Source organism: Panicum virgatum, chromosome 8N (genome assembly GCF_016808335.1).
Source record: "Panicum virgatum strain AP13 chromosome 8N, P.virgatum_v5, whole genome shotgun sequence".
Classification (NCBI taxonomy): domain Eukaryota; kingdom Viridiplantae; phylum Streptophyta; class Magnoliopsida; order Poales; family Poaceae; genus Panicum; species Panicum virgatum.
Genome location: NC_053152.1, coordinates 1,011,948 through 1,023,518, shown reverse-complemented (window position 1 = coordinate 1,023,518; position 11,571 = coordinate 1,011,948). Strand labels below are relative to the sequence as shown.

The 11,571-nt window shown below is 38.6% G+C and overlaps 1 protein-coding gene and 1 non-coding gene across 3 annotated transcripts; both read left to right on the top strand.

Moving 5' to 3' along the window:
• The first annotated feature begins 581 nt into the window (after positions 1-581).
• Positions 582-654, top strand: TRNAA-UGC. The gene has a single exon. It is a non-coding gene; the product is annotated as a tRNA-Ala (tRNA).
• A 76-nt stretch (positions 655-730) lies between these two features.
• Positions 731-4,413, top strand: LOC120686217. 2 transcript variants are annotated; one of them, XM_039968397.1, is made up of 8 exons: positions 731-1,299; positions 1,558-1,626; positions 1,737-1,793; positions 1,903-1,980; positions 2,409-2,783; positions 2,873-3,010; positions 3,126-3,437; positions 3,764-3,897. In XM_039968397.1, exons 1-7 carry the CDS (start codon positions 820-822, stop codon positions 3,405-3,407), a joined length of 1,479 nt encoding a protein of 492 aa, XP_039824331.1. In that variant the 5' UTR covers positions 731-819; the 3' UTR covers positions 3,408-3,437; positions 3,764-3,897. The 2 variants fall into 2 exon arrangements, with proteins under 2 accessions (XP_039824331.1, XP_039824330.1); XM_039968396.1 differs by having other exon boundaries at positions 735-1,299; positions 3,126-3,338; positions 3,764-4,413.
• The last annotated feature ends 7,158 nt before the right edge of the window (positions 4,414-11,571 follow it).

Genomic DNA, 11,571 nt, shown 5'->3' with positions numbered 1-11,571 from the left:
ATGAGAAAATTATTGTTTTATTTTTAATTTTAATCACATCCTGAAATCTAATAATTTCAGGGTGTGACAATATATGGAGCAGCACGATACGAAGAAGAACCCTGATGACGGCGAGGAATTCCTACGAGATCACACCTAGGCAGTCTAATCCCGCATCTGAACCAATCTAACTAATTTTATTCGAGGCAGCAGCTGAAGTTTCAGCGTGTGTTCACACATAGAAGATGGGATATCACAGTGCATATTATCCCGGCTTTCAAATTGACTGTATCCGATTCATCAAGTAGTGGATTTTCCTTTTTGTTCCATTGTCGATTCATATGAGCAGTGGGTGCAAGTAATTAAGTTAGCAGATAAAAATAAAAAATAATTACAATGCAATGGTAAATAAAAAGTAGGGGATGTAGCTCAATTGTTGAGCACTGTGCACAACGCATGGCAAGAGGCTCGAGGTTCGATTCCTCGCATTTCCAATCACATTCCTTTTAGTATTAGTTTTGTGTCGAGATTATGGATTCCTATTGTGAATCGAATATTGGTTTAATGTTTATTTTCCATTACCAATAGCTCCAATCAACGAAGGGGATGTAGCTCAAATGGTAGAGCGCTCGCTTTGCATGCGAGAGGCACGGGGTTCGATCCCCCGCATCTCCAATTCTCCATTCGTTTTTTTTTAATTTTTTATTTATCCGTCTCTCTCTGCTTCCCGGTGGCCGCCCCCACTGGTCATCGTCAGCCCCGCGGCCCCGCCATTACCAATCCGCCCAGCAGCTAGCATCTTCCCGCCGCTCCACTCCATCCAGTCAACCACCGTACCCGATGGCGTCGTCGGCGTTCAAATCCACCACGCGCCGCGACCTCCATGCCTCCTCCTCCACCACCTCTCGCTCCGACCCGCCCCCGTGCCCACGCCGCTCCCGCTCCCGCTCCCGCAGCGTCAGCGCCGCGCTACGCGCCCGCTGCCCCGACAGCCTCCAGCTCCAGGAGGACTGCGCCAACACCCGCACCAACCCGCTCTTCGACTCCGCGGCCTCTCCTTCCGCCTCCCCATCTCCGCCGCCGGGGGCTACTACTAGCGCCGACGGCGGGGATGTGCCCAGGCGGGGCAGAGGGCGCGAGCCGCTCAAGGGCGGGGGACGCGGCGCCGGCGCCGGGAGAGCGCGGTCGGTGTCAGTCGCGCCGCAGCGGCGGCACACCGCCTCTGTGCCGTCGGCGGACGGTGCTGGCGCTGTCGGTGGGAGGAGGGCTTCGCGGGCGCGGTCGGTGGCCGACGACGCGCGCCCGTACAGGGGCTCTAAGGTCAGTCCCTGCTTCACATTTCACTCTAAAATTTTGTCTCCAGAAAAGTTCCCCGCTTTTCACGTCTACGGTTTGCAAAATTTTCTTTGTTTTCCTTTCTGCTATGATCAGCTAGACAGCTAGTATAGGCCGTGTAGATATACAGACTAATTCATACTCAGTCTGCATTATATGTGTACAGCAATCTGAATCTAGCTGATTAACTACCATCAGCGGATGCCAATTAATCGAAAGTTTTTGTCTTGCTACTTCTGACAGACCGATGCTGAAACCATGGACGTGGCAAGGAAATTGCAGTCATGGAGGAGTCAGCATTCTAATTCAGAGGTGTGTCAATGGTTCTGAACCTTAAATTGGATGTTTTATGTGTACGGTAACAATGTACAACTTTAAAGAAACGTGTATTCTCAGTTTCTCACAAAGTAAAATCCTCACAGGGAAAGAATAGTGGAATTCATGCAAGCTGTTCATCTCAGGGGTCAACAAACGGAGTGGTACATAAATAGCTGTGTACTTTTGTGCTTTGGTGAAATGATGCATGCCATGGGGTTTACAGCCAACGTGAACATGACAGTGACTAAAAGTGTGTTTCTTGCACCCCAGGGTTCTCGACAAAATGATGAAACTACCCATTCAGAATCTAGCGCTGCTGTTTCCTCACCAGGTCAACATCTTGAGCATGTAAGAACTGGTGAATCACTCATGTGAAGCTATTGTCTGTTGCAATTCCATGGTGTAGCTATGAACTTGAGAAAATATTACTTTTGAACATTGTTGTTTTCTATCTGGAAAGGAGTGGCACATTTGTAGTTTTCCTTTTTTTTAGGTATATTACAATGAATATGCGAACATGATGCCTGCTTGTTTCTCTAAGTTCACAGCATATTCTCGTTCAATACAATATTGCCAGGTTGAAAATGTGTTTTCTAGAAATATTTTGCTATTCCCAATTTCTGTTTGTAAAGGGTAAAAAAGTTTGCCTTCATTTCCAGCTTTTGCATTGAATTTGACTTTGCCATTTTTCTCCACTATATAATTCTGTCTGGACCTTTCATACATAGTCTGTTCTCTTGTGCTAAGTTGTTCATGATGCTACTATTCTTCGGCAGGACAATTCAAACGTCCCAGTGGATCCAGTTCTGGAAATTCCTCCTGAGTTCGATCCAGATTCTGCTGAGTTTATCTCTGACATAAGTGATTACGCAACAGAATTCCGTAAGAAAGATGTTGTGGAAATCCCTCTTGATTTTGATCCGGATGCTGTTGAGCTGGTTTCTGATATGATGAACAGTGCAGCAAAACAGTACTGGGAGCAAATGGAAATTCTTCCTGAGTTTGATACAGATGCTTCAGAGCTGGTTTCAGACATATGGCACCATGAAGCAAACGAGCAACTGGGTCAATTTGAAGCTTCTCTTGAGTTTGATCCTGACACATCTGAGCTGGCTCCTGACATTACAGAATATACAATAAAACTCAAACAGGTCTGTTAACTGTTGTGTTAACTGTGCTGTGCCTTTAGTTAAATGTAGTCACTACTCATCAATTATAACCTTTTACTGCTTGATTGCAGTCACATGAACACGCTCGAAAGCTTCGGGCAGATTTGGCAGTTGAAGAGCAGCGGGAACAAGAACTGAGTAGAATGCTGAAGGACATAGTAACAACTCCACAGTTTACAGAGACACATAAAAAACGACCAAGAAGAAAGGTATTGTACCTGCTAATCCAAACACTAACACAATCCATTTATTCATGTAGTCTAGAGATTTGTGTTAATAATATGCACTCTTGATCTTACCTTTATATCTGCTTTGGGATTACAGAGTAGCATAGAAAGGCTGAAAGTTTCAAGGCATTTAGCTGAAGAGGCAATGCATTATTTCGAGGAATGTGTTTCAATTTCAACAATGGATAGCACTGATTTCTCATCACCTGAGGACTCTCAACCAAAATCAATTTTAAATGTCCAACCGAAGAGCAATAGCAGATTTTTCCGCAAAGGGAGAACTCTAGCTGATCAACATGGCCATCATGAGGTTAGTCAATTGATTGTTCCCTTAGCTTGGAGTTTTGTTGTTCAAGTTGGCTTGTTGAGGTCCTTTTAATATGCTCTCATTTGTTGGAAGTGCACAATAGTATGACCCTATACTGAGACTTAAATTTGAATTATTATTGGAATGTATTGTGCACCCTTATTTCATGATATTGTCTCCAGCGTGTTATGTTCTGAATCATGGCGAGCACCACACAAATTTCAGGATTATATTTTAGAAGATACATATATTTGGGGATCATCCTGAAAATGCTACCCTTATATAATAGATTGCCATAAATCATAATATCATTGGTAATTCTGTCTGATGTATAGATAGATTCAGAGGATATCTCCACCTTGAATTTTTCATGGTATTTCAGTAAAATGACATTTATGGTTTTTTTTTTCTTTCTCCACTTCTCCCAGGAATTGAACAAGCAAACTCAGTGCTCAATTAGCATAACTGGATCTGATGTCTCTGACAATGCTATATTTAGCCACACAAACGCCCATGGTTTGAAAGTTAGAAGCAAGTCAAATGATGGTCTTGATGGCTTCGACGCTCCAGGGAGCAGAAGTTCCTGTTTCTCTTTCACCCATGAGCCAGTTAAAAATGTTGAAAACTGTAATGTTCAGCAGTACCTTGGGAAATTTGGAAGGGGAAACAATAAAGAGTTAAGAGAGACGAGGTCTAGTTATTGTACTGATGACTATGTCTCCCAGAGAGTTAATGTGGACTTAATTAAGGATATGTCGACCTTTCAGAATCGAATAGAATATGGAGGGCTTCTTATATGTAACATTAGAACATTCTGACAGTGAGCAGAGTAAATAGTCCCTACCTGCTAAATAAGTAAAGTAATTATCATGATGTAATTGTAAAGAGATTAGTATTGTGCAAGCATTTGTATTGTGGGCATAACTGTTTCTTTTTTCTTTAGCATGTGTGAATGTTTGGCGGTTGCTATGACCTTTAATCGCGTTTCTGTAATAATCCTGCACCTTTTTTTTGTTTGCTTTGGGAATAATGTATACCATTTAGCACTATAGGAAGAGAACGATAATTGATAAGAGAATTGTTGAGAGTTGAGAATGTCATGCCCACTTTTATATTATAAATCCAAGTCAGTAGGGCATGTTGTCAACATTGCAAGTCAAAATATGCTATTACCGAGGCGAGGTTTTGTTCGTGCGACAACATAACATGTTACTACCATTTTTCTTTGGAGGAGACATGTCATGTTATCATGTTACTCCTCTACCTTTTTATTGAAGTGGGTACTTTATACACACGCTGAGTGGTTCATGTCAGTACTAGATCTGGGTGTTCTTCTGCCCATCCTCGTGAAAAACGCAGGCTTGATTTGTGCTATCTTGTACCAGCATTATATTCTTATCATTTCCATATCAGTGAGCAGCAGGATATACTCAAAACATTTGTGAGGACATTCCCGTAGTTGTGTATATATTCATGCATGTTATTATCATTTTCTTCAGAGGGGGCATGTCATGTTATCGACGCACTCAACCCTCATGTTGGATTGTTAGTTTCTTGTATGCCGCTGATGAGTGCCCATGTCAGTTCCAGATTTGGTTCTCGTCTTGCCCATCTATTATCTTATTATTTGCCCAACAAACGAAGCCTCCACGTTTGCTCTCAAGATCTAAAAATTCACATGTTAATCGGAGAAAAAAGAAAAATTAAAATTACTCATCACTGTCATTACGAAAAAATTAGCCTAAAATACCTCTGTGCCTAATTAAAAATCACCCACCAATATTATTATGAAAAATTAAAAATTAAATATCATTTAGCTATGTATTAATTACAAACATATACTATTAATAAAAACTAAAGCTAACAACAATCGGTCTAAATAAAATGAAAATATGAATAATTATATGAATAATATTATTAAAGCTCAACAAATCAAATTGTTATTATAGATAGATCATATTGAATTGTTTTAACCAATAATAAGACATAATTTACGATAATGAATATGGTGATGTATGGTAAAAAAAATAGTATAATCTTTAAGTAAGGATACAACAACATGCTAATTTTTTATTTTCAATACTAGCCGCGCAAATGCGCGGGCTGTACGCCTAGTTCCCATGAAAACTGCATGCAGTTGGTTTGACTTTGTGTTGTCCTATACTACACTATTGTATTCCTAGAAACTGGACTACTTCCATCGATCTTAATCAAGTACTGGTGAAGATATGATGTAGTTGCAGGTAACATGCAAGCAAGTAAACATGCATGTTGCTGCATAATGGGTGGTGAGATATTAGATGAAAGCAGGTTTGGAATTCCCCCGTCTTGGTTCAGGAAACTGGCAACCTAAATGAAAGACGACTCAAATGAAAGACGACATCCAAAGAAGTAGATGAGAAACCAGCATAACTACCGAGCCGACAAAATTAAAACTTGGCGTAACAAGCAACACGGTTGGTTTTGAGGTTTTCAGACTTGTGTTGTGCGCAATTGCTCTGAAAATAAATAGCTTAGGACTCGCATTGCTGCACTGCACAGGTTTTGAGGTTGCGTTTCTGAATGCGAACAAGCTTTCTAATCGTTTTGGCTTTGAACTAACATAAATGCGGCAGCAGGTCAAGGCACGGACGAAACTAAACAACTGATGGAAATGGAACGGAACGGAAGGACGTACGGCGTTAGCATTTTCAATGAGCTGCTAGTAGTCACGATGGTGGAGTCGTGCTACTAGTCACGAATGTTTACACGGGAGGGGAGGGAGAGGTAGCTATTAGTTTTCGTTTTTCCCATGCTGGCAATCTGATGTTGCACATGATCTCAGGCCTGTCTGTCAGTTATCTGTATTGTATATTCTTAGTCAACAGCCGCGTCAACTTTGGATGGTCCTCTCAGGCCTTGAGTCCTTGACAAATCACAGCTGCTTAGCACGAGTATCATGCATGAAAGACCGTACCCGCCTTTATAGTTTATTTCCTGCTGAATTCAGTCAAGTTGCAAGATGGGATAAAAATTTGCCATACAGCAGCCTACGTCTCGATCAGCAGTAGTATTCTCTCTCGTTTGAATCGAGTGGCACAATTCATGTTGCCATGCATTTTCTTCAGAGGGGACGTATCATGTTACCGACGCACTCATCTCCCTCAACCCTCATGTTGTTGCATTGGATCGTTAGTTTTTTGTATGTATACCGCTGAGTGGTCCATGTCAGTTCCAAATCGATTTGGTTCTCGTCTTGCCCATTCCCATGAAAACTGCATGCATGCAGCTGGTTTGATTTTCTGCTGTCCTATACTAATAAACTTCCTAGCAACTGGACTACTTCCATCGATCTTAATCAGCCGGGTTATTATATATACAAGTACTGGTGAGGATACGATGTAGTTGCAGCAGGTAACTTGCAAGCAAGCAAGCATGTTGCTGCACAATGCATTGGTGAGAGATTAGGTGAAAGGTTTGGAATTCCCTTGTCTTGGTCCAGGAATCTGGCAACCTAAAACGGCCTTTTTACCTGGCCGACTCAAATGAAAGACGACATCCAAAAAAGTAGATGAGAAACCAGCTTAACTACTGAACCGACAAAACTAAAACTTGGCGTAACAAGCAACGGTTTTGAGGTTTCAGACTTGTGCAGCAATAATTAGGACAAATTAAATACGGCAGCAGGTCAAGGCATGGACGAAATTAATCAAAGGAGGGGAGGGAGAGCAGAGCTAGCTATGGTTTTCGTTTTTCCCTCCCATGCTGGCAGTCATGCATGTTGCACATAATTACTCAAAAAAAAAAGGATTCATGTTGCACATGATAAATGATGAAAAGTACATCATCAGTGGCTCAGTTCTCTGAATTATATATTCTTAGTCAACAGTCGTGTCAACTTTGGATGGATGGATGGTCCCCTCTCTGAGTCCTTGACAAATCAGTTGCTTAGCACGACTGCACGAGTATCATGCATGAAAGACTTTATGTGCCGGTGAATTCAGTCAAGTTGCAATATCAGCACTAGTATTCTCATTTGAATGGAGCGACACATTTTTATGTTCGTCGAGAAAAGTTGAATGCAAGAGGAAGACTCGATCTGGTGTAGTGTAGTGTAGTGTAGCGGTGGATGATTGTGGCTCGGTTCTTGCATTGCATTGCATTCAAGGCTCTGCTCCCTCTGCTGTGTTTGGACAAGTGTCGCGGACGTTGCAGAGCCGGAGAAACTAACGGCTTGGGAGTGCCTGCAGGCACAACATGTGTTTGCTGATGACTATGCAACGTGATTTTCGTCCCCTTGTGCACGCCTACCTTCTCCGTCCCGATCCGTTTGGGGGTGCGTAAACAAACAAACAAGGATTTTTTATGTGTTCTAATATATATATATATATATATATATATATATATATATATATATATATATATATATATATATATATATATATATATATATTCCCCTTTCCTTTAAAAAACTAGCAAGGTGGCCCGCGCTAATAGCGCGGGTAGCTAGCTTATTCCATGATAATATTTGACATCCTTTTAACTAAAATTAAATATATTTAAATAATTTTATTTCATTATTACATTGTTATTATTTTGTCAAAATAGCCCAGTTTATGATATCACCTTTTTATCATCTTATTTTATTGCACAAAACATGTACATGATAAAAGGGAATATCTATGTATAAACATAGTTTAGATGCATATGCCTTATTTTGATGGGGCTTCTACAAACTCTTCTCTTGGTTGATTAGTCCTTATCCCGTTATCCATGTACCTCAATTAGAACAAATTATGAAATTAAGAGCAAAACACTAAAAGCAGGGGTTATGTTATATTCTTTCAATCCTCCTTTGCTCGTTAGTGTCCCTTTTCTTAATATTGTATTTGATACTTTTTTGTTCCATTTTTTGTCTAAACATGTAGTTATTATGAATTAGATTCGGTCATCTGTTTACTTCTTTTTCTTCCTGATACCTATGAAAATAGTCACACAAAAAATATATATGAAAATATATTGATTTGCATAACTTGCTTTTTTGAATAACTTAAGGTAAACCTACTAACAACTCTATATAACATAACAAAATTGATTGTTTTTCTTTACTTCTTTTTAATCTAAACTTTTTTTATACTTATAACTCTCTAGTGTTGATGGAATTAATTCACCAAATAAATAATAAAAATTGTTGATCTTTCATTTTCCTCATTAATTAACATGCAGATTTCTAACTCCCGGATGACATCAAATGAATGTGGTACGTGGTGGCCTTTTAAATATAAAGTATTATTTTTTTGTACTACTTGCTCCAGAGCCATTCTCCTTTATAGGCGGTTAAAGAAGCGCTCTTCTTCATGTCGATGTTGATTTCTAACTCCTGATATCGGATGGATGTGGTATGTGGTGGCTTTTAGATCTAAAGTATTGCTTTTTGGGCCACCTGCTTTGGAGCCATTCTCCTTTGTAGACGGTTAGAGAAATGCTCTTCTCCGTGTTGATGGTGCGAACAACAATGCTGCTAAAATTTGATGTCTTAGTTTGAGGTGGCTGGCGAGGTGAGAGATGGCATGGAAACAAACATTTAAGACACGATGATGCATGGCAGCGCGATAATATACCACACTTTTTTGTGGTTTTTTGTGGAGTGATTCTTTTTTTTCTCCAACCATAATTCCGAATGGACAAAAGATGCTATATTATTATTTGGTTAAATTCATCATTTGTGGTACATCTATTGTTATAGTTTGGGTGTCGATTTGATCATTTGTCCTTTTCTATCATGAAATTTTCTATTTAATTGAGTCTATATCTATATATGTTATTCTACACCTTAGGGGTAGCTACACGTAAAATTACAGGAAAAAGTTCAATAATAACTATTGCATACGATTGCTGACAGTTTTACTAAGTGTAATTCAGCAATACGATTAGTTCAGTAAGTAATTATGGTCCTAATACCCCCTCACAATCCAACACAATTCTTAACCCAATCCTTAAAATGTATTGGCTTAATTTTTAGATGGAAAAAAAATCTAAATTACTCTCCTGAATTATAGCCAAAGTCTAGATAACCCCATAAACTATAACTTGGTTCAGTTTATCCCCTAAACTTTGCTATTTAGTTCATTTTACCCTATAATACAATTTATCCTTTTTGTTTCTCCAAACACAAGTTGAATTTTAATTTCAAATTTTGTAGAGTAGTAGTGGACATCACAATGCATATTAAAAAATGTTGTTATAAATTTATCATCATTATTTTTCATATAGTTTTGAACTCTACTGATTAATTTATTATTAATATACTCACCTATCAAAATAATAATAAAAAATTATGATGTATTTTTCTAAGATGTGTTATGATGTGTACTACTATCTTGGAAAATTTTAGCTTAAGACTCCACCTATGCAGAGAGAAATGAAAAAGATAAATTATATTAGAGGGTAATTTGAACCAAAATGCATAGTTTGGGGGCTAAAATGAACCAAATAATAGTATAGGGAGTTATCCAAACTTTGGCTCGTTCATAGGAGTAATTTAGACTTTTTTTCTTTTTAGATCCATTACGGCCCTACCCATATACCACTCTCATATTGTGTCTTGGCATTTGTGCAAGCAAGATTCTCCCACCTTCTTCTCTTTGTATGTTATATTTTTTTTTCAATTTTCTCTCTCACCACAAAGTGTAGGTTCTAGGTCACTGGGTCAAAGTTGAGCTATTTATTAATTAACCACCACTGAAATCAATGTCTCACTATAGCTCGAGCTCACGTACATATATGAAATCGAGGTCAATAGTGACAATATGAACACATGAGAATCACATTATCAGTTGGATGATTGTGTGTTGTCCATGTTCAGCATTGCATGCATTGCAGGAGAGAGGATGAACATGATTGTATCAAGTTGTGGGCGTGAAGAAAGCTCATAGGTCTCGTTGGTTTTGTTGCTACGTGGAACCTGCTAGTTGTGGCCATCTATTTATTTACTTGGCTGGATTATTTTTCTTTCCAAATCCTATATTTTTATTTATTGACTGATTCATGTCCAAGTGCATATGCACGCGTCCACTTTATAGAATATGGAACATTTTAAGCATGCAGCAGCTAAGCCATATTCTAATGCAATACGGACTCTAGACTCAACCACGTAATACTTTTTAATTGGATATGGTCTCTACATTAATTTACACGTTTGCATCTTAATTGAATTGGTATGGACTCTTCTGATTACTTTAGACCGTCAGATCTTCATTAAATCCGACGGTTCAAATTCTTCTCTTTTATAGATTAATGTAGGAATTTCTAGACCCTCTCGGCGAACGTGGTGACTTCTTTTAACACTCCCTTATTAGTATAACTAGCAAGGTGGCCCGCGCTAATAGCGCGGGTAGATAATTTTTTATTTAATTTTTTTAAAATTTTTACATTGACAGAAGAGATTAATTTGGTAATTTATTTACCTTGAATACAGATGCATATTGTACATATTTTTTTAAAGTTTTTTGTAAGTAGTTATGAAATATATTTATATGTATGTGCGAAAATATATCTAGTTTAGTTGTTAGAGCACTTAAGAAGCATCTAGCAGACCTAGATCTGACTCATCACGATGGCGAAATAAAAATAATCACGGATTAGACAAAAAAAGTTATGTTAAAAAATAAGTTGGGGTCTCCTGCTGACTTTGGTAAATGTTATGCAAAGCTTATATATGTGTGTGTGCTATATTAATGCATATATGTTTTATTTTTTTATTTAACTGAACCTATTATTATTCTTCCCACTTTGGTTACTGCACAATTTATTAGTTTTTAGCTCATATGACTGCATAAATTTGCCTACTTTAGAGTTGTGTCATCTCGGTGATAGATAGTTCCATATATATCTTTAGTGTTGTTTCTAAATCTTTTCTTTATCTTCCATTTTCTCTAGCTATTTCTATTGATTTATGTCTTCCATTATGTTCCTCTGTATATTTGAAATTGATTAGTGTGTATCGCGTCTGATGCATCTAATTGAGAAGTTCCCTATTTAGTATTGTGCCTCAGGGCTTTTGTTTTTTCTGAGCGAAGAGGAGCAGCGACAACATATATTTGTTTGAATCATTTATTTTGTATTGTAGGCAATCAACTTTGGGATAGATTAGTAGGGCTCCAGGTCTGAAGTTGTGGCTAAAATAACTTTGGTTGTGGCTTCTTTGATGTAGCGGCTTCTCTTATGGATATATAGTTGTTTTGAAAACCGTTCGGTA

Coding starts and splice junctions, on each gene's coding strand:
- LOC120686217 (XM_039968396.1), top strand. CDS start 820: ATGGCGTCGTCGGCGTTCAAATCCACCACGCGCCGCGACCTCCATGCC. Junction 1,981..2,408: donor CAGGTCAACATCTTGAGCAT/GTAAGAACTGGT, acceptor ATTCTTCGGCAG/GACAATTCAAACGTCCCAGT. Junction 3,011..3,125: donor AAAAACGACCAAGAAGAAAG/GTATTGTACCTG, acceptor TTGGGATTACAG/AGTAGCATAGAAAGGCTGAA.